Source organism: Zootoca vivipara, chromosome Z2 (assembly GCF_965207765.1).
Source record: "Zootoca vivipara chromosome Z2, rZooViv2.hap1.1, whole genome shotgun sequence".
Lineage (NCBI taxonomy): Eukaryota > Metazoa > Chordata > Lepidosauria > Squamata > Lacertidae > Zootoca > Zootoca vivipara.
In genome coordinates this window covers 49,176,872-49,201,260 of record NC_142585.1, presented here as the reverse complement: position 1 = coordinate 49,201,260, position 24,389 = coordinate 49,176,872, and the positions used below count along the sequence as shown (strand labels likewise).

At 48.9% G+C, this 24,389-nt stretch overlaps 1 protein-coding gene across 16 annotated transcripts in view; it reads right to left on the bottom strand.

Moving 5' to 3' along the window:
• Positions 1 to 24,389, bottom strand: part of DAB2IP (DAB2 interacting protein) — a 295,193-nt gene that overhangs the window by 235,875 nt on the left and 34,929 nt on the right. For 2 of the 16 annotated variants that reach the window (XM_060270254.2, XM_088665366.1), the window contains exon 1: positions 18,343 to 19,150. The exons of 1 other annotated variant lie outside the window; for it this stretch is intronic. In XM_060270254.2, coding sequence (XP_060126237.2) covers positions 18,343 to 18,463 — 121 coding nt within the window. In that variant the 5' untranslated portion in view covers positions 18,464 to 19,150. Of the gene's footprint in view, positions 1 to 9,214; positions 9,279 to 18,128; positions 19,154 to 24,389 lie in introns of those variants that run through there. 13 more of the 16 variants (XM_088665377.1, XM_088665361.1, XM_088665378.1 and 10 more) reach the window with 11 other exon arrangements.

Genomic DNA, 24,389 nt, shown 5'->3' with positions numbered 1-24,389 from the left:
TTCTATTTTTTTTAAAGAGTTTCTTCTTGCTCTACAATTATGTGATTCTAATTCTCTCAATGAGCAACACTTCTACTAGCTGTTATTTATCTATCTGCTGCCCTGCATGAACTCCCGGAACTGTCATTGCCATCAGGCTTGACAGCGAGAAACCAGCCCGGTAATTGAACTGCTCAAAGGGTCTTGTTTGGCTCTTGTTGCTGCAAAGTCGGCAGACCCCTCCCTGTAAACCGTTTCCTTTTATTATCTGCTCCTAGAGGGTTGCCATTTTCTTCTCAGAGCAGAGGCTTCCTGTTCCCATTGTGCAACCTAGTGATAGAACATGGTCATTAGGACTAGCAGAGCAAATGCAGAGAGGACCCTGCATGGGTGTAGCCAGGATTTTTTGGGGGGAGGGTAGGCCTTTTGTTGGGGGCAGGCCTTTTGTTAGGTGGGGGCAGAACATCAGTTTGCTATATATTTTAATTTAGTTTAGTTTATTTAGGGGGGCAGGTGCCCCTCCCTGCCCCTCCTTGGCTACGCCCATGGGCCTTGGTAGGATTTGCACCCTGGGCATACTCCACTTTTAGAACCCAAGAAATCCACACACACAACACAGTGATTAGTACAATGGCAGATTATATAGGTCTTGTCCTGTACTGAAATTATATTCTCAGATTCAGAAATATTAGCCTCTGATCCCAGATAGTTGCAGGTTGTGTGTTGTGGCAACACTTTGGACACGCTCAGAGGCACTGCAACATTCTCAACTGTCACTTCAGTGGTGGCTGGTGCCTATTGGGACAGGTAGGGTGAAATGCAATAAACCAACAGAAGGTGGTGCCAGAGCCAATGAACGGCAGAATTCAGTAATTCTGGGTTTGTTCCCATCTTCCTCACCTACAAGTGCAAAACTGAGATGGAAGAGGACCAGGAAGCTGGAAGACAAGGCCACCCCTTGGACGGGATGTAGGTAAGCGGAAGGTGGCTGGTAGGGGTTGACTAAGGGCAGAATGAGGTTGGCGGGGGCAATGCCCCAGTCGTCCTCATGGACCAGCATGCGTTGGTGCTGAAACCTGAACTCAAACATGGCTCCTGCTTTTAGCTCCCCAGGGCCAGGGGGTCATTTTTTTACACAATTATCTCAGACTGAAGGGCAGCTTTAAAAGAGGGGCCACCGCTATCATCCAAAATGTCAAAAAGGAGGGAGCTGCATGGGCCTCCGAAGGAAATCTATAAAATTGTAGAGTTGAAAAGGACTCCAAGGATCATGTAGGCCAACTCCTTGCAATCAAGAGAATGCCTGAGAGAGGAACATCCAACCTCGCTTAAAAACCTCCAATGAAGGAGAGTCCAACACCTTCTGAGTTAGTCCATTCCACAATTGAACGGCTCTTACCCTCAGAAATGTCTTCCTAATGTTTAGTCGGAAACTCATTTCTTGTCATTTGAATCTATTGTCTTGGGTCCTCCCCTCCAGAGCAGGAGAAAACTAGCTTGCATCATCAAGAGGAGCTGCCACTTCCTTCCCTTCCTTTCCCTCTATGGCAGAAGGAGGAGGAGGAGGAGCCGGCTCCTGAGGCTGCGCCACTCTCAGCTGTGCACTACGGTAGCCCCCCCTTTTACATTGGGGGTCTTGACCCCTCCCCCAAAAGGGTTGGGTCCCCTGGAGTTGGCACTCCTGAACAGGACTATTACTGTACTTCCCTTGATCTGGACTCTACCCATGGCCCCCTTGGTCATTTCTGATATTTTTTTCTTTTGTTTGTGGTTGTATCTTATGCATTGCAGTGAGCTGGATTTGATAACCCTCCAACTTTACAATTCTGTGATGGAATAAAAGAAAACTAAACAGCAGAAAGGCTGCTTGCTGGTCTCCACAAGCTTTGAGGGGGTGCACTTGCCCCCATTGGGAGGTGGCGGGAACACAGTTTCAAGCCCTGCACCAGCCTCTTGAAGAATGACAAATGGCTCTAATTTTAAACCTCCCCACAGCTGCCTCCCTCTTTGCCAGAGTGCCACATGGCAGGGAGGAGATGAAGCTGGCTCTTCTCTTCCACTCCATCATCCTGTTCAACTGAGGTGCAGGACCTGTGTCTTTATCTGCCCCCCACCACCACTACCCTCTGAAACAGAGCTCAAATTTTAATCTCACTCTGATGTATTTTTTAATTCATCTTTCAACTTTGCCCCAGAGAGGCAGAAAGAGGAGGAGGAGGAGGAGGAGGAGGAGGAGGAGGAGGAGGAGGAGGAGGAGGAGTTTAGATTTGATATCCCACTTTATCTCAAAGCGGCTCACATTCTCCTTTCCCTCCCCCACAACAAACACTCTGTGAGGTGAGTGGGGCTGAGAGACTTCAGAGAAGCGTGACTAGCCCAAGGTCACCCAGCAGCTGCATGTGGAGGAGCGGAGATCCGAACCCGGTTCCCTAGATTATGAGTCCACTGCTCTTGACCACTACACCACACGTAGGCAATAGGCATGGGCTGTTGACAAATGGCAGATTTGTTCACCCAGCACCCTGCTGCATCAAGATAAATATCATACTTATTTTATTGGTGGAATTTAATAAATAAGTCATTTTGGGAAGAAAAGAAACTCTGGGGGTTTTGTATATTCAGAGAGAGAGGGAGAGAGAGAGAAAGCATGTCTGTTTACAGCAAAGTCATCGCAAAATAGGTTTTGAGTGGGAGGGCTTCTCATACCAGCATTATTATTTTTGAAAAAAAGGTTTATATATTCCCCCTTCAAACATAATATTCAGTTACACGATAACAGGGTGGAAAATCTTCACAATCTTTCTGCCTGCTTTGCCTCCTCCCTGCTCCATCAAGCCAGTGCCTCCCCAGGAAGACCTACATTTTGCTGCTTTCAACCTCCTTTATCTAAAGGAGGGGTGAGCAAGGTCCAGGGTCATGGAACAAAGATAGCCCTCCAGGCATGTCCATGTGGCCTGCAGAGCTCTCTCTAGGCCTCACACCCCACTCCGGACATGGCCCTCAGTGGTGCCCAGAGTTGGATAGACATGCCTAAAGGATCAGGGAGAGTGTCTCCTTGGCATGCAAAATGTCTGAGGTTCAATCTCTGGTGGCATATCGGGTTAACAAGGATATGAGGTAGCAGGCACCCCTTCTCTGGCTGGGACTGCCCCAGATTGCTAGTAAAGGTAAAGGTACCCCTGACCGTAAGGTCCAGTTGCGGATGACTCTGGGGTTGCGCGCTCATCTCGTTCTATAGGCCAAGGGAGCCGCCATTTGTCCACAGACAGCTTCCGGGTCATGTGGCCAGCATGACTAAGCTGCTTCTAGTGAACCAGAACAGTGCACAGAAATGCCGTTTACCTTCCTGCTGGAATGGTACCTATTTATCTACTTGCACTTTGACGTGCTTTTGAACTACTAGGTGGGCAGGAGCTGGGATCAAGCAATGGGAGCTCACCCCGTCGTGGGAATTCGAACTGCCAACCTTCCGATCAGCAAGCGCCTAGGCTCTGTGGTTTAGACCACAGCGCCACCCGCTAGTACTGTAGGCCTAATAGAAAAGGCAGCTTACTCTGCTTCCCTAAAAAGGAGATAAAGCAGAGAAGCAGGTGAAGAGCAATTTTGAGAGGGAGATGAAAGCCAGAGGGAAGGCAGAAGCAGGCTAGGGTATTTGTATATAATTACAGGGTTGTAACTATTCTCCTCATGAGAAGAGAAGATTCCCTGGAAAAGACCCTGATGTTGGGAAAGATGGAGGTCACAAGGAGAAGGGGACGACAGAGGACAAGATGGTTGGACAGTATTCTCGAAGCTACCAACATTCTCCAATACTTTGGCCACCTCATGAGAAGAGAAGACTCCCTGGAAAAGACCCTGATGTTGGGAAAGATGGAGGGCACTAGGAGAAGGGGACGACAGAGGACAAGATGGTTGGACAATGTTCTCGAAGCTACGAACATGAGTTTGACCAAACTACGGGAGGCAGTGGAAGACAGGAGTGCCTGGCGTGCTCTGGTCCATGGGGTCACGAAGAGTCAGACACGACTAAACAACTAAACAACAACAACAACAGGACTGGGGGTACAGAGACAAGTTTGCATATGCTAACTGCATATGTATAGGTGCCTCTGGGCAAATTAAGATGGCAGGTAGTTTTTTGTGGGGGGGGGCTGGGGTTTGGGGTGTCTCACCAGCAGTGCTCTTCACTGTGCCCAGATGCGATGCAAAACATAAGTGAAAACACATTCTTTGAAGTTCAATAAGTGGGTAGTGGAATGGGCAGGAGATGGAGGGACCTGGTGCAAAAGGCCCAGGCCAACTGCTAGCAGTGCCTCTCGGGCAGAGCTGGTGGAAGCAGTGTGGATGGAGCCATGGAAAGAAAGGCCTGTGGGAGTGGGGGGGGGTGGAGCTGAGAAGAACCAGCTGGGAAAGGCAGGGGAGCAGAGCTCCCCATGTTGGGTGCTTCACTGCACCAGCTCAAATGTAAGTGTGGTGTTATGGTTAGAGTGTTGGACTGAGACCTGGGAAACCAGGGTTTGAATCCTTGCTCAGCCATGAAACTCACACAGAGCCAATCATGCCTAGCCTACCTCAAAGGAGAAGGAGAAAAACTATGTATGCCAACCTGAGGTCCTTGGTGGTATGTAGATAAAATGAATAAAAGAATGAATATAGGCTAGTCTGTGCACACATCGGATGTTGAAGTCATCAGCATTGCTCATGCAAGCTGTAATAATAATAATAATAATAATAATAATAATAATAATAATAATAAACAGAACAGAATTCTGGGAGTTGTAGTTTGTTAAGGGTGCTGAAAGTTGTTAGGAAACCCCCCTCCCCTCTCAGAGCTACGATTCCCAGTGTTCCTTGTGAAGAGGGATTGAACCACTCTGGGAGCTGTAGCTCTGGGGGGGGGGATGAAGGGGGGTGTCTCAGCACCCTTAATAAACTGCAGCTCCCAGAATTCTTTGGGGGAAGCTATGAGTGTCTTAAATGGCACTGTGGCTCTTTAAATGCATGGTGTGAACGTGGCCACAAATCCTCCCAGTGGAACCAGTTCAGTTGCCCCACATCAAGGAACTCCAGAGTAATCAAGCCACATCCATACGCGTGGAGGAAGGCAGCCAGAGTTCATCCACAGGAAGAGGAAGGCTATAAAATAAAACCAGGAAAGGGCAGTGTCCACTCACAGCAGGGGAGGCTGGAGCAAGGCAGAGCAAGAGCCCAGTTGAGCTCAGGAGGCTGCTTGCTTTTCTGCAGCCATTTATTTTATTTATTTGTTTTATGTAAGGGATTGTATATAATGCCCCTGGTTCGTCAGGCATCCCAGAGCGGTTTGCTGCATAGAGTTCAAAGAAAATAAAAACAATTGGAATCCATCAGCACACTGCACAATTAAAATACCAATTGAAAAGAAAAGAAAAACAACTGGGAAGAAACTTTCAGTGTTTAAAGAGAGCATCCACCCACTACTTAAAATACAAATCACTGACGCGCATAAGAGAAGGTGTGTGTCCTAAACTGATCCCTAAAAGATAATAAAGCAGGTTCCAGGTGCTCCACAATTTGATGCGGCCACAGATGAGAGCTCAGTTATTTTGTTATATGATCTCTGAGATCACGCTGAGCCTCAGTGGAAGGTCTTGGCCTCTGGGTGTGTTGACAGAGAAGATCTTCCTGAAGGGAATTCACGGCAAAGGTCTAAGCCAGCATCTTGAGTTGGGCTTAGAAGCACACTGGGAACAAGAATAGATCCGTTGCAGACTGGTGAGATATGTTGCCAATGAACTACACAGTAATTGCATCCTCTCAACATCCTTCAAGGGAAGCCCCTTGTTTGATGCAGTGCAATAGCCTAGATGGCATGTTTCCAGCGTGTGACTCAGCATTTCCTGACTATCCCTCTCCAGAAGAGGCTGAAGCTGGTAGAAAGCACTCTGTGCTATCTTCCTATCCAGGTAGAAAGCACTCTGTGCTACTGGGGAGTCAGGTGTCTCAAGTGATTAAGCCAGATCAAGCAGTATTCCCAAACACTGAACTTTCCGAGGGAGTGGAACCCTATCCAAAAAGATTTAATCCTGCTCCTCCTTGCTGGATTAGGGGACCACCCATCACAACACCTCCATTTTACCAGGAGTGAGTTTCAGTTTATTGGCCCTCATCCAGCCCATTAGCAAGCTCAGACAACAATCCAGCTCTTCACGGGAATGCAAAATAGCACAGGGGGCAAGATGTAAGGCAGTGGGACCCTGTCACACAAATGCCAAGCCATGCAGACAGGAGTGGAGCCACTACTGCATTCCAAATCCTGAGTCACACAATTGCCGTCAGAGACCACCCCGGTCAAAGGTTTCAAAAGTTTCCAGGAGAACTAAAAGGTCCAATGCTCCCATCTCTCTCCTGACAGAGGTCATCCCACGGCAGAATTGGGTCTGAAAGCCAACTTAAATGGTCCATAGCTGCCAAGTTATCCCTTTTTTACAGGGATTTTCCCTTATGCTGAATAGGCTTCCTCGCGAGAAAAGCGAAAACTTGGCAGCTATGAAATGGTCACTTGATTTAGTGGCATAAGAATGATGGGGACAGACCCTCCTCCAAGTGTCCCTATTTTTCCGGGACGTTCCTGATTTAGAGAAGCTGTCTGATTTGATCCTGGAATGTCCCGCTTTTCCTTAGGATGTCCCTATTTTCATTGGAGAAATGTTGGAGGTTATCGAGTCATCTGGCCCCCAAGCTGTCTGAAGGCAACCCTGTATAGGGAAGTTTTTAAAAAAATGTTTAATGTTTTATTATGTTTTTATATATTTTGGAAGCTGCCCAGAGTGGCTAGGGCAGGCATCCCCAAACTGCGGCCCTCCAGATGTCTTGGCCTACAACTCCCATGATCCCTAGCTAACAGGACCAGTCGTCGGGGAAGATGGGAATTGTAGTCCAAAACATATGGAGGGCCGAAGTTTGGGGATGCCTGGGCTAGGGCAACCCAGTAAGATGTGTGGGGCATAAATAGTAAAATTATCATTAATAAGTGGGATGTCCCTATTTTCATTGGAGAAATGTTGTAGGGCGTGTGAGGAGTGGTTGGGTGTATCCTGAACTGGGGCTCAGCTTAACCACCACAAGCAGTACCATCAGGGCAGAATTTTAGAGCAGGAATTTTGAGCCCCTCAATGCAGAATGAGCAGGAGGTGGCACCCCATATGCAGCAGGGCTGTCTCACACACATTACTACCCTAAAGAATGCCCCAGAGGACCAGGAATTCCAGAATCTAAAATCCCCACTAACTATACCACTGCCCAGTGGCTTGGCACTCATCCTCCTGCTGCACCAGTGCTGAGTTCCCATTTCTAACCCTAGCCTACTGAGCTCCAGACTTCAAGGGCTACACTAGCCTCGCTCAGAATTTCATCTCCTGACCCCCCACCCAAGGGACAATCACAGCACACCAGGCCTTAGAAAAGTGGAGTCTGTTTGCCTCACCCTCTCTGAGAAACTCAGGCCTCACTCAAATCATGCCATTAAAGCAGGGGCAAAACTAGGCTTCATTTCACTTGGCTCAAAGGTCCAGTTTGCCTCTCCCATGTGCAGTTGTGTACACACACAGAGTGAGTGGCTGGGAGCCTTGTTGAGGTCATTACCCCAGCCTCCAAACTCTACCCTTGAAACGCCTCCAGGGTGGGTGATGCCACAATGGCCACCCCTCATTCTCCTGGGGAAATGGCCCTCCAGCTACAGTGGGGAGACAGTCCATAATGAGGACAATGAGACCCACAACCTATCTAGGTTTGTTCCTCTGTCCTGCATGATGAAATGGTGAAGGTTTATCTACAATTGGAAAGATGGAACGGCTGAAGGGGGAAAGAGAAAAACCAGGTTAGCTCCAGAACTGTTCACTGGGGTTGCCATGGATACCGTTTAATCATCAGGGATGAAGGCTACTGGTTGCCATGGCAACCCACAGGCCTAGAGAGCATCCCGATGCAATAATGACATCGGTCGGGCTACAGTCACCTTCGTATGCTCAAGAACAAGGCCGGGCCTGAACTATGACACCCTGAGGTGGCCATCATGACAGAAGACGGAGGCTGTACACTAATAGCGAGCTCTGGCTCCAGGGTCTGAGCATGGACAGCTGCCTTGACATGAGTGACCACAGCAATGAGTAAAAAGGACTGACAGGGCAACATGGTCCCTAGCTTCTTGTTTTGCCTCAACTTGGCTTAGTTTAAAGCCACTCTAACACACAGTACATTTAAAGCACTATGATACCACTTTAAACAGTTGTGGCTTCCCCTAGAGAATTCTAGGAGCTGTAGTTTGTTAAGGGTGCTGAGCCTTGTTAGGAGGCCTCCCTATTCCGCTCCCAGAGCTACAGTTCCCAGCAAACCCTGGGAAGAGGGATTATTTTGTTAAGCCACTCTGTGGCGTGTCTTCTAGAAACTCTCAGAACCACTAACAAACTACAGTTCCCATGATTCTTTGGGGGAAGCCCATGGTTGTTTAAAGCGGTATGATACTGCTGTAAACATAGAGTGCAGGTGTAGCAGGGTAGGAGAGCTGAAAATAATGCTAATATATTTCACATCTGGCAGCCAATGTGCTGGTTTGGTTTCAAACAGGAGGAGGCGAGTCCAAAAAGCCAGGGGCACAGATTTTTACGGCTATCTTTTGGCATTAGTGGCTCATTTACCAGAATTAATGTATTTTGTTCTTTTGGGGTTTTTTGGCAACTTTTAAAATTAATTTTTAATTGCAATGATCCAATGGTAGCCTCATTATAACAATGCCAAATTACAATACAATTACTAATCCCAATCATTCAGATGCCAAATTATATAATTTAGGTGGCCTCCCGCATGCTAGAATTGACGGTTTGATTACAGCGGAACCTCGGCTTGCGGACGTAATCTGACGGACGTAATGTGACGGAGGCACATTCCCAACCCGCAGTGTTCGTAACCTGCAGTGCTGCGTCTGTGCACGCGATGCAATTTGGTGTTTCTGCGCATGCGCGAAGTGAACTGCCCTGAGACCTCCGGGTATAGGGTGGTATATAAATTCAATGGAGGAGGAGGAGGAGGAGGAGGAGGAGGAGGAGGAGGAGGAGGAGGAATAATTGCTCCAAATCTGAAAATTCAGATCCCCAAAAGTTGTCTGGTGGCTGTACCTTGTGGGCTGTCACTTAAAAGTAGATCTATAAGCATTCCCCCTACAATTAACATCATGTACTCCGTCACATTGCCTCTTACTCACATTTTCTCTAAATGAAAAAAGTCCCAAGCACTGCCATCTTTCTTCAAAGGAGATTTGCTCCATGCTACTAACATATTCCTGGAGACAGCTTCGTGTCTATGAAACGAATCCTCCCGCTTAGAATAAATTATTAACCAATGCAAACGGCACTTGCCCTGGCCAACATTCCAGGGCTCCCCTCCCTGCTCATAGCCAATATTTCTCATTATTAAACTCTTGGTTTGGGCTTCTCTTCTGCCCTGTGAGTCACATTGCCTCAGAAATGAATAACTCTCAGGGAAGGATCAGTGGGAATGAGAACAAATTTCCTTGTGTTGTCAGATTTGAGGTAAGGAATTACTCAGAAAAGAGCAGAGAAAGAGGAACCCCTGGGGTGGTCTCGCCCCCATAGCCCGAAGGTGGTGGATTGAAGAAGCTGCATGTCTGGAAAGAGCAGAGAAGGTTCTCTCATGGAATTCATAAATACCCTCACATTATGCTTATTATCCTATATAATAATGTCCATGTTGTCCCTGCGTCCAGATGTCCCGTGTGTCCCTGGGGTACTGCGCATGTCCCCCAGAGACACAGGGATTGGACGGAGGGACAACCAGGGACACAGGGATTGGACCCGTGCTCTCGGGACACAGGGAACAGCCAACTGCCGCTCCGCCAACCGCCGCTCCGAAGCCCAGTCTCATGCTGGAGGTGCGCGGTGAGGCGGCGGGGGAGAGAAGCGCTCCCCCCCCCCGGCAGCCTTGCCGCACACCTCCGGCATGGGACGGCGCTTCCTCGGGGAACCCGAGGAAGCCGAAGCGGCAGCGGGCGCGGAGGGAGGCCCGCTTTGGCTTGGCAGCGGCGGGAAGAAGGGGAGGAATTCCTCCCCTTTTTCCCGCCGCCGCCAAGCCAGTCCCGGAGCCGAATTGCGGCGCGGCGGGGTTTTTCGCCGTTTGCCTCCCCCTCGAGGGAAGGCAAACGGCGAAAACCCCCCGCTGCGGACTGGCTTGGCGGTGGCGGGAAGACCCGCCACCGCCAAGCCAGTCCCGGAGCCGAATTGCGGCGCGGCGGGGTTTTTCGCCGTTTGCCTCCCCCTCGAGGGAAGGCAAACGGCGAAAAGCCCCCGCTGCGGACTGGCTTGGCGGTGGCGGGAAGACCCGCCACCGCCAAGCCAGTCCCGGAGCCGAATTGCGGCACGGCGGGGTTTTTCGCCGTTTGCCTCCCCCAGGGGAAGGCAAACGGCGAAAAGCCCCCGCTGCGGACTGGCTTGGCGGTGGCGGGAACATCCCGCCACCGCCAAGCCAGTCCCGGAGCCGAATTGCGGCGCGGCGGGGTTTTTCGCTGTTTGCCTCCCCCAGGGGAAGGCAAACGGCGAAAACCCCCCGCTGCGGACTGGCTTGGCGGTGGCGGGAAGACCCGCCACCGCCAAGCCAGTCCCGGAGCCGAATTGCGGCGCGGCGAGGTTTTTCGCCGTTTGCCTCCCCCAGGGGAAGGCAAACGGCGAAAAGCCCCCGCTGCGGACTGGCTTGGCGGTGGCGGGAAGACCCGCCACCGCCAAGCCAGTCCCGGAGCCGAATTGCGGCGCGGCGGGGTTTTTCGCCGTTTGCCTCCCCCTCAGGGGAAGACAAACGGCGAAAAGCCCCCGCTGCGAACTGGCTTGGTGGTGGCGGGAAGACCCGCCACCGCCAAGCCAGTCCCGGCAGGCCGCTTCCTCTAGCGCCCATTTTTAAACGGGCTAAAATCCACTAGTGTCTCATAAATAGGGTCAGCCCTTTTAGATAGCAAACTGAGGCAATTGTCGGAGGCAATTTCTGATTGGAAACTGCCCCCGGCCCTCAGCTTATTTGCCTCTGTTTGCTGGTAAAGGTAAAGGACCCCTGGCAGTTAATTCCAGTTGCGAACGACGCTGGGGTTGTGGTGCTCATCTCACTTTACTGGCCGAGGGAGCCGACATTTGTCCACAGTCAGTTTTTCCGGGTCATGTGGCCAGCATGACCAAGCCACTTCTGGCAAAACCAGAGCAGCACACAGAAACACCGTTTACCTTCCTGCCGTTTACCTTCCCTCTTTATCTACTTACACTTTGAGGTGCTTTCAAACTGCTAGATGGGCAGGAGCTGGGCCCGAACAACAGGAGCTCACCCTGTTGCGGGGATTCGAACCGCCGACCTTTTGATCAGCAAGCCCAAAGCTCAGTGGTTTACACCACAGCGCCACCTGGGTCCCATACCACTAATGCCATCAGAGAGAGCTTGGTAAGGCTCTCTATCCCACATCCTTCTCTTGGAAGTCCTTCCTCAGGGCAAGGCATTTTTGGCAAGGTGGTCAGGAAAGTCCCTGCACCACGGGTGCCATTTGCCGCAGTGGCTACCAATGCAGTTGAGCCTGGGCATGTTTAGCCTGGAGAAGAGTAGACTGATAGGAGATACAATAGCCATCTTCAAATATCTGAAGAGCTGTCACATGGAAGAGGGTGCAAGCTTTCTCCTGCTCCAGAGTGGAGGACCCAAACCAATGGATTCACGTTGCAAGAAGATTCCAACAAAACACCAGGAAGAACTTTCCGAGGGTAAGAGCTGTTTGACTGCGGATGGACTGTTCTTAAACAGAGGGTGGGTGGTCTTCTGTCAGGGATTATTTTGCTGTGATCCCTGCATTGCAGGGGGTTGGACTAGATGGTCCTTTGGGATCCTTTTCCAACCCTACCATTCTCTCTGTGTGCAAATGTCCTTGCAGTAATGTGTGCACCGTGGGGAAGACAGCAGGAATGAGCACTCCATGTCCTGGGAGGGAGAGTGTAAGATCTTATTTTTAACACCGCAACTGGGTCAGTAGCTGCCTGGAGTTGAATGAATGAACCATATGAGCAAGCACATCAAGGGAAAGTAAAATAAAATCAAGCACACATTGCTTGGTGAAGCCCAACACAGGAGAAGCTGAGGACGCCACCTGCCTAGTGTACCGTCCTAAAGAGCCACACTTCCAATGTCAAAAGAGAGTTGGTGTGGTGTAATGGTTAGAGTGCCAGGCTAGGACCTGGGAGGCCAGGGTTTATATCCCAACTCAGCCACATGAAGCCTTGGGCCAGTCACTGTTTCCCTCTGGCTAATCCGCTTCACATGGTTGTTGTGGAGATTAAATAAGGAGGGGGAGAACCATGTGCTGTGCCACCTTGAGCACCTCAAAACGTTGGAGCTTATATGCAATGTTTTTTAAAAAAAAATGAAGGGGGAGACAGGAGATAGAATTTGCCAACCTACGTAGTAAGTCAGGAACCCACTTTCATCAAGTATGCTTCTCATATATTGTTTTCAACCACAAATGGCAAGAACTTCAGGGAGCGCAGCCTAATATTGGAAGCCTCAAAATTCCCAAGACCTTTCAACCAATCTGTTCAGCATCCTGTTTGTTTGTTTTTGGTTGAAAGAAACTCTGCACGTAATCTTGACTTCCAGAGAAGGTGAGGCTCCCCCACCTCTCCCCAGGTAGCCACCAGGGAGTTTCAAATCAATGGGAATTACAGAGTTGGAAGTGGGGCCTCAAGGAAGAGCCCAGCATCTGGATCCAGCATCTAGTCCAGACTATTTCTCCCCCACAGTGGCCAAGCGGTGGGGTATGAAAGCACCGGCCTTTCCTGCAATAGTATTCATCTATTTAATAGTCACTTGTTTTTTGGTTGTTGTTGTTTTAAAGGAAATGCAGGTTGAAATCCTCCCCTCAGCCATGGAGGGTGACCACTGAGTGACCTCAGCTGAACCTATTTCACAGGGATGTTGTGAGGATAAGACTGGGCAAGGGATGGAAAGACCATCTTGAGGTCGTGGGAGGAAAAGAAGAATATCAATGTAATATGCAAATAAGTATATTTCTAAAGAAATAAGAAGATTCTACTGGATCAGGCCCATGGCCCATCTCGTCCAGCGTCCTGTCCTCACAATGGCCAACCAGATGCCCCAATGGGAAACCCATGGGCAGGACCCAAGGACAAGAGCCTTCTCATAGCTATCATGGATAGGGGCCACGGATAGCTTTCTCCTCCATGAATTTGTCTAACCTTCTTTTAAACCCTCTGTTTAACCCTCTTTGGAGGTCTTTAAGCAGAGGCTTGACAGGCATACGTCAAGAATGCTTTGGTGGTGTTTCCTGCTTGGCAGGGGGTTGGATTGGACGGCCCTTGTGGTCTCTTCCAACCCTATGATTCTATGATTCTCAAGCCACCCAAGTTAGTGGCCAGCAGTGCCTCCCTGCATGAGATAGATCTCTAGTTTAACTCTGCGCTGCATCAAGAAGGACTTTCTTTTATCTGTCTTAAATCCTCCAAGATTTGACTTCATTAGATGTCCACGAGGTCTAGTGTTACGAGAGAGGTGTTATGTCATTCACGATTGCATATGTTTCTCTCATCACCTCTTACCTTTTCTCTAGAGCAAAAATTCCCTAAAGTCCCTAAAATATGGGAGTTGCACTGGTGTGCAGGAGAAAGAGGGTCAGTGTGCAAGAAAGGATACAGCCGTTTGACGTTCGTGTAAGCATCATACCAGGACTTCCCTTTTGCAGTGTTTTAGGCACTCCACACACAAGGTTTTTGAAAAAGGAATATTGGCGCTGCCCTTATTATTTAGCGATTATTTATTATAAGGTATTTTTATACCCAGGGCGGTTTACAAGAAACAGCAAAACAATTAAAATGGAAATGCCAGCACAACATTATTAATAAATGGAAAAGGCTGTGAGATCCCAGAGAGCGCCATAAAACAGTCAGCAGAATTAAAATGGCATTTAAAATGTTTGAGAAAGTAATAAAAGCCTCTGCCTGGTGCTGAAATAATAACAAGAGCAAAGCAGCCTCCTGAATCATAGAACCATAGAGTTGTAGATTGAGAAGAGACCGTGGGGGTCTTCCATTCCAATCCCCTGCAATCAGGAATCTTTTGCCCAATGCGGGGCTCAAACCCATTAACCTGAGATTAAGATTCTCATGCTCTACCAAAGGAAAGCTGCCCCACAGTGTAACCACCCATGAGGCCCCCAGACAGCTGAGACACCCACAGGAGGTCCCCCACTGAAGATCTATGCAGGCATTCAAGTATACCCTGGTTCTAAGCTTTGGACGTTAAGTCTATGATTCCATCAACATTGGGTTCCATCCAGCATTCTGTTGGATGTAGAGTTGTAGCCAATATGAGCCCTACCTAAAGTATACCCACTGGAGTTGATGTACATGATTAACTTTGGTTCATTAATTCAGCAAGTCTGCACTGAGGATAACTTAGTTGGATACAACCTGAAGAGGCTTAGAGGAAAGGAAATGCACAGGAAGCGAAGGCAGGGGCACTATTAAGAGGCAGACTGGGATGGGGCTGACCCTACTATGAGGCAGAGAGAGGCCACTGCCTCAGGTGGTAGATGCTGGGGAGCAGAGGGGGGACAGTCTTCCTGCTTCCTGAAGAGCCCTGCTGGATCAGGCCGATGACCTGTGTGGTCCAACATCCTGTTCGCACAGTGGGTAACCTGTAGGAAACCAGCAAACAGGACCAAAGTATAAGGGCAACCTCAGTCCATGTGCTTCCAGAAAGCAGTATTGAGAAGCATGTGGAGGCAGAGCATAGTCATAGTGGGACCCTCGTACCTACGGGACCGCCTCTCCTGGTATGCCCCGCGGAGGACCTTAAGGTCCACAAACAACAATATTCTGGAGATCCCGAGCCATAAGGTGGCTAGATTGGCTTCAACTAGGGCCAGGGCCTTTTCAGTATTGGCCCCAACTTGGTGGAACGCTCTTTCCCAGGAGACCAGGGCCCTGCGGGATTTGTCATCTTTCCGCAGGGCCTGCAAGACAGAGCTGTTCCGCCTGGCCTTTGGGCTGGACTTAGTTAGACTCAGCTTGACCCCTGTGTTTTCCTCCCTCATGGCTTGGATTTATGGACTACTTTAAACCAGGCTGCATTTTAAATTTTATTATTGTATTTTAATTAATTGCTTTTTATGTTTTATTGTAATTTTATTGGCGTTAGCCACCCTGAGCCCGGTTTTGACTGGGGAGGGTGGGGTATAAATAAAATTTTATTATTATTATTATAGTGGCTAACAGCCATCAAGGATTTAGATTTGGTGGACAGAGTGCCTGAAGAACTATGGATGGAGGCTCGTAACATTATACAGGAGGCAGCAACGAAAACCATCCCAAGGAAAAGGAAATGCAAGAAAGCAAAATGGCTATCCAACGAGGCCTTACAAATAGCGGAGGAGAGGAGGCAAGCAAAATGCAAGGGAGATAGGGAAAGATACAGGAAACTGAATGCAGATTTCCAAAAAACAGCAAGGAGAGACAAGAGGGTCTTCTTAAATGAGCAATGCAAAGAAATAGAGGAAAACAATAGAATGGGGAAAACCAGAGATCTGTTCAAGAAAATTGGAGATATGAAAGGAACATTTCGTACAAAGATTACCATAATCAAGGACAAAAGTGGTAAGGACCTAACAGAAGCAGAAGACATCAAGAAGAGGTGGCAGGAATACACAGAGGAATTATACCAGAAAGATATGGAGGTCTCGTACACCCCAGGTAGTGTGGTTGCTGACCTTGAGCCAGACATCTTGGAGAGTGAAGTCAAATGGGCCTTAGAAAGCACTGCTAATAACAAGGCCAGTGGAAGTGATGATATTCCAGCTGAACTATTTAAAATTTTAAAAGATGATGCTGTTAAGGTGCTACACCCAATATGCCAGCAAGTTTGGAAAACTCAGCAATGGCCAGAGGATTGGAGAAGATCAGTCTACATCCCAATTCCAAAGAAGGGGAGTGCCAAAGAATGCTCCAACTACCGCACAATTGCGCTCATTTCACACGCTAGCAAGGTTATGCTTAAAATTCTACAAGGCAGGCTTAGGCAGTATGTGGACCGAGAACTCCCAGAAGTGCAAGCTGGATTTCGAAAGGGCAGAGGAACCAGAGACCAAATAGCAAACATGCGCTGGATTATGGAGAAAGCTAGAGAGTTCCAGAAAAACGTCTACTTCTGCTTCATTGACTATGCAAAAGCCTTTGACTGTGTCGACCACAGCAAACTATGGCAAGTTCTTAAAGAAATGGGAGTGCCTGATCACCTCATCTGTCTCCTGAGAAATCTCTATGTGGGACAAGAAGCTACAGTTAGAACTGGATATGGAACAACTGATTGGTTCAAAATTGGGAAAGGAGTACGACAAGGTTGTATATTGTCTCCCTGCTTATTTAACTTATATGCAGAATTCATCATGCGAAAGGCTGGACTAGATGAATCCCAAGCCGGAATTAAGATTGCCGGAAGAAATATCAACAACCTCAGATATGCAGATGACACAACCTTGATGGCAGAAAGCGAGGAGGAATTAAAGAACCTTTTAATGAGGGTGAAAGAGGAGAGCGCAAAATATGGTCTGAAGCTCAACATCAAAAAAAACAAGATCATGGCCACTGGTCCCATCACCTCCTGGCAAATAGAAGGGGAAGAAATGGAGGCAGTGAGAGATTTTACTTTCTTGGGCTCCTTGATCACTGCAGATGGTGACAGCAGTCACGAAATTAAAAGACGCCTGCTTCTTGGGAGAAAAGCAATGACAAACCTAGACAGCATCTTAAAAAGCAGAGACATCACTTTGCCGACAAAGGTCCGTATAGTTAAAGCTATGGTTTTCCCAGTAGTGATGTATGGAAGTGAGAGCTGGACCATAAAGAAGGCTGATCATCGAAGAATTGATGCTTTTGAATTATGGTGCTGGAGGAGACTCTTGAGAGTCCCGTGGACTGCTAGAAGATCAAACCTATCCATTCTTAAGGAAATCAGCCCTGAGTGCTCCCTGGAAGGACAGATCGTGAAGCTGAGGCTCCAATACTTTGGCCACCTCATGAGAAGAGAAGACTCCCTGGAAAAGACCCTGATGTTGGGAAAGATTGAGGGCACTAGGAGAAGGGGACGTCAGAGGACGAGATGGTTGGACAGTGTTCTCGAAGCTACGAACATGAGTTTGACCAAACTGCGGGAGGCAGTGCAAGACAGGAGTGCCTGGCGTGCTATGGTCCATGGGGTCACGAAGAGTCGGACACGACTAAACGACTAAACAACAACAACAACAACAACAACAGCCATCAACAACCCAAACCTTCCCCATGAATTGTCCTCTAAAGCCAGCCAAGTTGGTGGCCATCACTACCTCCTGGGGAAAGGAGTTCCATAGTTTGTTCTGCATGAAGAAGCACTTCTTTTTATCTATCCTGAATCTGCCAACACTGTGTGTCACCCACCCACCCACCCCTGCCTTTTGCTCTTGCCCTTTCCCACTCTTTTTTTACACACAGACATACACACCCTATGATTGGAAATAGAAAAATTATCATTTGCTTATAAGTTTAGGATTATGTCTGGACATATGGCAACCCATGTAGGAAGTGGAGATTTTGATGAATTTCCGTTAAAAAAGCTCAAAAACATCTCTCTCAGAGCCATGGAGCTTCCAGCCACTCACCATCTCAACTTGTCCAGAGTGACATTTGTGCCATGGGCTTGCACCCAGGTAAGTATTGTACCTAGTGATACCCTTGACTGAAGGAATGGAAAGCCAAGGTAAACTCACAAGCTCTGATTCCAGAACTCCAGAACCGGAGAATAGTGGAGTTGGAAGGGGTCCAAAGGGTCATCTAGTCCAATCTCCTGCAATGCACAAGTATCAACTAACCCAACTCTCTGCAATTGCAGGATATTCTTCTGATTGAATCAAAATTCAGGAGGAGGGGCACAGCAAACCGGGGAGATAATGAAAGGAACAAAAGAGTATGTGGGAAGGGAAGGGGATAAAAGCAAAATTCACTTGTTTCCTGCTTATAATCTGACAATTCTGTTGAGCCATAACAAATCTTTTTCCCTTCAAGGTGCAACAGAGTAACCTGGCGGCTTTCCACCTGGAAATAGTTCTCTGCCGAACAATCCAAAAGTTTGCATCCTCCTTGCACCGACAGAGTTCCACACCGTGTATCCGCCGTTTGTTAGTTCTTTCCTAAATCCCGGGACCCCAGTCTTATTATCCATGTGCCTTATCAACCAGCAGATTGAGAAAAGGGGGAAAAAAGTGGTTTACCGTTTCAATCAAGGAAAACATCGGCTAGAGAAAATTACCCCGGCTCAGTGGCCTGTTCCTGCTTCTGGACCGGCTCCGCTGCCTCTGAAGACGCGACCTCCGGAGCAGTCGGTAGTAGTAAGATTGTCTCCCGCAACTTCTCCTACCGTTGACCGACATGTCTTCTTGCCTCACTCTGTCTCTCTTTTTAGATCTCTGTCTTATGTGCAAGGCCAGCCCCCACCCGGATCTTTCTGCCTTCTCAGTTTACAGAAGAAAGTAATTATTATTTAAATAAAAAAGGAGGGGGAGGGAGGGAGAGAGGGAGGGAGGGAGGAAAGGAGGAAAGGAGAAGAGGAGTAGGGAGAAATAACAATTAAAAAATTGGGGGTCCTCAAAGGCAGGCATGGGCTGTTTCAGAAATAAAAGCCAGGAACTCAATCCATGACTCCCCAACCAACATTCTCAGCAGGCAAGATAAACACAACATAACCATTCCCCACCCCCTTCTCCTCTTCAAAGATAAGCTCTTTTTTCAAGAGTTGGAAAAAGGAAGCAGGAGATTGTGAGCAAGTTAAGAAGGGTGAAATCCTGGACTGGACTCCTGCCACCACTAGGGATGTCTGGGTCTTGCTTCTTTGTCCTCGTGGTTTCCAGCTGGCCGGCACTGCCTGCCTCTCCCCATCCCTGCCTCATCTCCACCACGAACCCCTTTTAGGTAGGGGGTAGGAAAGAGAAATTCAGCTCAAATTTGAACGTGAAGCTGCCCAATTTCTGCTTCCTGAAGCAATGTGCAATTTCCCCTAAAATTTCACACTTCTCCAGATTTTGTTGATGCAGTTCTCTGGCCAAAACATGCACAGCAGACGCTTGCATTGGGGAAGTGTGCATTGTAAAGAGGCAAAAATAATAAAGAAAGGTGTTTTTAAATTGTTTGAATGTGTTCCTTAGTTTATTTTTAAGTGTATTGTTTTGCAAATGCATGGTTTGCTGCCTTGAGACTCCTTTGGGAGAGAAGGCGAGAGTTAAATGTAATAAATAAAATCCATAAAGAATCCATATGAAGCCACATTTGCCCAGGCAGTATTTTCTGCTGTGCTACCTCTGAAGCAAGAGAGTGGAGCCTCCCAGCTGGATCTCACCGAATCCATGCTGGAATGAGAAGTTCACAGACAACAGTTTTACATCATCGTCACTGGATGATAGTCAGAAGGATAATGACCAGCTGGAACGTGTCCAGAAGAGGGCAACCAAAATGGTCAAAGGCCTGGAAACGATGCCTTATGAGGAACGGCTTAGGGAGCTGGGTATGTTTAGCCTGGAGAAGAGAAGGTTAAGGGGTGATATGATAGCCATGTTCAAATATATGAAAGGATGTCATATGGAGGAGGGAGAAAGATTGTTTTCTGCTGCTCCAGAGAAGCGGACACGGAGCAATGGATTCAAACTTCAAGAAAGAAGATTCCACCTAAACATTAGGAAGAACTTCCTGACAGTAAGAGCTGTTCGGCAGTGGAATTTGCTACCAAGGAGTGTGGTGGAGTCTCCTTCTTTGGAGGTCTTTAAGCAGAGGCTTGACAGGCATATGTCAAGAATGCTTTGATGGTGTTTCCTGCTTGGCAGGGGGTTGGACAGGATGGCCCTTGTGGTCTCTTCCAACTCTATGATTCTATGATTCTATGATACTCTGAGGTAGACTGCTTCTGAATAGGGGAGCGCTACTTTGAACCGTGAAGCACTGGCGAGCCCACCATCCTGCTTCCCACAGCAGTCACAGAAACATAGAACTGTAGGGTAAGAAGGCAGCTCCCAAGGGTCACCCCTGGCAGGCGGGCATCAACCTTGGTTGCTCCAGGATGCCCCCAACCAGGGCAGAGGCATGTTATCACTCCTCCCCTGGTTTTTCTCCTGTAGCTGGTCTTCAGTCATCCTTCCTCCTAAGAGTCCAGGCCAGGTTTTGCAGCTCCACACAAGGCACCCTAAAGTAACTTTCTGAAGGCCCTGCAGAGCGGGCCAATCAACACATCATGTTCAGGTCAAGCAAACAAGAGCACAGCTGGCTGACAGATGACTCCTGCTCTTCCTGTGGGGTGCAGATGGGGGGGTGTAATGCCTGGACCTTCTCTGCTGCCCCATTAGTGAGGGGCCCACCCCACCTCTGGGAGCTCCTTTTAATATTTACCTGCTGGCCAAAGAGGCTGCTCTCTCTGCAAGAAACAAGAGGGCAATGCTCCCTCTCCAGCAAAACACAAGAAGCATTTCAAGGAGCCAGTAAGTGGTGGAAATAAATGGCCAGCCTCACAGAAGTGCTTCAAAGAAGATAAGGGCCCTTATATAAAAAGATTAATGATACTCTCCCCACCACCACCACCACCACTCCCCGTTAGAGCAGAACGGAAGCACAATGGGAATGATTAATGGTGGTAGTGACAAATCATGGATGGCCAATTGGGGGGGGGGATGCATCCCTCCCCTGCAGGTGTGAAGGCTGAGCCGGAGGCAGCTGTCAAAGGGGAGCCAAGAAAAAAGACGCCTGGGTCGTGGTCATTGTTCTGACAAAGAGGGACCGGTGAGGCTGGACTGCCTAGTCACTAGTGAGCAGCAGCTTGAGGTGAGCCAGGATCATAGGATCATAGAACTGTAGAGTTGGAAGGGACCACAAGAATCATCTAGTCCAGGTATCCCCAAACTGCGGCCCTCCAGATGATCCCTAGCTAACAGGACCAGTGGTCGGGGAAGATGGGAATTGTAGTCCAAAACATCTGGAGGGCCGAAGTTTGGGGATGCCTGGTCTAGTCTGACCCCCTGCAGTGCAGGGATATTTTACCCAAGGTGGGGCTTGAAACCACAACCCTGAGATTAAGGATCTCATGCTCTACTAACTGTGCTGGGAGCTGGAATGTGGCTCAGTGGCAGAACACCCACTTTACATGCAGGAGGTTTGTAAGGAATCTACCTTTTGGCATGGCACCACCCCTACACTTGGGAACTCCCCACCTGTTGATATCAGGCAGTTGTTAGATGCCCCCCTTTCCCAGGGTAGACCCCTGGTGGCACAGGGCACCACGGCGCCGGCCCACCAGGAGGGCGCCGCGAGCTGCGCCCACCCGCTGGCCGGCTGGTCCGCCGGTTCGACGCGCAGCTGCACCCATGGCAGCCGCGCTGTGCCTGCCCGCCCACTGCGCAGCAGCACCTGTGGCAGCCGCGCTGCGCCCGCCCGCCCACCGCGCTGGGAAACGGGGCGGGGGGGGTGCCGGAGGGATCTGTCGCTCCACGGCGCCAGGGGCGCTTAAGACGGCCCTGCCCTTTCCTCTCAAAGAGTTACAATTCCCTAAATTTCATTTGAAGTGTGATTGATTGTAAAACCACTCCCAAGTCCCAACCACGACCAACATGCCGTCAAGTGGACCATTCTAAGCAAAGTGGCCCCCTCAAATTTGCCAGTCCCTTTGGGGGATTCACTGGTGGCACAGAAAAAAAAGATAGGTAGAAAAGAAGAAGTCTAAGATCCAGGATGATGCCAGGATCCAAGTTTGAAGCAAGTATTCTTTGCTGGGGAAACCCAGCAAAATGTGCCATACTTAATTAAAAAAAATAAGACATCCCCTGAAAATAAGACACAGTGCTTTTTTGGGGGGGAGGAAAAATAAATATAAGGCGGTGTCTTATTTTTGGAGAAACACGGTATTTAGTTTAACTGCAGTACTCCTTCTGGCCAACGTGGCTGCAGTTCTTACCCTGCCCACAGTTGCTGCAGTTCTCACTCAGGTCCACAACATGCAAATGAAGGATTGAGAGTGCTGTTCATGGATTGGGTAACTAGGGGAAGTTTGTTACTGTTGCAAGTTACTGAGTACTATACAGTAATACCTCGGGTTACGAACGCGATCCGTTCCAGATCGCAGTTCGTAACCCGAATAGTTCGTACCCCGAACGCGATGGGTGCCGCCATTTTGCGCATGCGCAAAGCGCGGTTTTCGCGCTTTGCGCATGCGTAGATCGCGCAGTCGCGCGCGCCGCTTCTGCACACGCACGCGCGGCGAAAACACTTCCGGGGTTGTGCGGTTCGTAACCCGAACTGTTCGCAAACCGAGGTGGTCGTAACCCGAGGTACGACTGTATAAGCCAGCCAGCTAAGCTATTGTGCAGTCTGGGACTCAGAGCTAGAATAAGGAGCTGGTTGTTTTGAGAGCTGTGTCTTCATCCTTCTTACCCACTATTCAACAAGGTTGGTAATCCCACATAACTGAAATGGGGCTCAGCAGAACTTTAGATGATTTTGCCCTTTTCATGTTCAGTCAGAGCTGCCATTTTTGTGTGTGGTGGCTGCCATTTTGGTCCACAATGCTCTGGTGCCCTCCAGGGCACTGTGGGAAAAACAAAATGGCTTCTGGTCTGTGACAATGGAACGGTGCTGTTGTAAAGGAGGAGGAGGCTGCCAGAGAGCCTCTCAAAGCTGTTTGAGAATTTCACACACACAAAATGCTGCTTCACGGTGGTCCAGAAAATCCAAGCTGAATGTTCCCACTAGATAACTTTTTCCTTCACCTTCATTCTATTACACTCATTAAAACTATACTCAGATAGAAATAGCCTGACATTCAGCGAAAATTACCTTAAGGTTCTCTGGCTCAAGAGAGATTTCCAATCACTGAACATTGCAGTTTGCTCCTGTCCCTAAAAGGCTTTGCTGCAATCCCCACCACCCCATTTTTTAGCAGGAGGATGGAAATGTTGCTTGCAATTGGACTTTCGAGAGCTCAGATTTATTCCTCAACTTGTGGTGGTTTGTGCAAGATCGTCAGAAATTGCTGGGTCAGCACCAGAGAAAATTCTAAGATGGCTGCAGGGGGACACTAATATTGGTTTGTTTGCTTCCCGAGTGAGAACAGCCTTTCATAGCCCGAGGGCTCTGCCAGCTACAGAGAGCCCGAGATCAATCATTCACAAGAGCTGGCGAGGGACGCATTGCTACCCAGTGACTGCTGATGCCCTGGGCAACCTGTGCCCCCTGCTGTGAACTCTGCTCCAACCCGAGAATCCCCAGCCAACAGAAACAAAATTGCCTGGCCCTCGTATCCATAAAAATCTGCCAAAAATTGCAACTTCACAAGCCTGCTCTCTGAATAGCTATCTTTGGGTCACAGGGCTGGATGTCACATTGGATAGAGTGCCAGGGTCATGGCACCTCCAACCTAGGGCTGCCCCCTTCTAGCTACGGTTATCCCTGAACCTGATGTGCCCACATTACAATGAGGGAATACCAACTTTGTGTTGGCACCAGGTTTCTACCAGATCCAGTTGTGGGGGGAAATGGGCCAGGCAAAGGCCAGGCCAGGACAGTGAATCTCACTTTTGAAAAGAGCCAATGGCCATCTTGGAGGGGTGCACAGGCATAGGAGTTGGGAACCAGCAGCTCTCTAGCCTGCATGGCCAGTGATCAGAGGTTATGGGAGTTGTGGTCAAGGAACAACAAGTCAGAATTGCAGGCCCTCCAAGTGCCCCTCTTTTCTAGGGACAGTCCCATATTTACAGAAGTCGTCCCAGTTTCTGATCTGATTCCAGAATGCCACACCTTTCCTTAGGATGTCCCTATTTCCATCAGAGAAATGTTGGAGGGTGTGGAGTTATCCGACCCCCGAGCCATATGAAGGCAATCCTGTATAGGGAGGGTTTTGTTTGTTGGTTGGTTTGTTTTAAAAAAACAAGTTTAATGTTTTATTATGCTTTTATACATGTTGGAAGCTGCCCAGCATGGCTGGGGAAACCCAGTCAGATCGGTGGGGTATAAATAGTATTAGTAGTAGTTGTGGGGACGCGGGTGGCGCTGTGGGTTAAACCACAGAGCCTAGGCCTTGCTGATCAGAAGGTTGGCAGTTCGGAGCCCCGCAACAGGGTGAGTTCCCGTTGCTCGGTCCCAGCTCCTGCCAACCTACCGGTAGCAGTTCAAAAGCACGTCAAAGTGCAAATAGATAAATAGGCACTGCTTCGGCAGGAAAGTAAACAGCATTTCCGTGCGCTGCTCTGGTTCGCCAGAAGCGGCTTAGTCATGCTGGCCACATGACCCAGAAGCTGTAGGCCGGCTCCCTCGGCCAATAATGCGAGA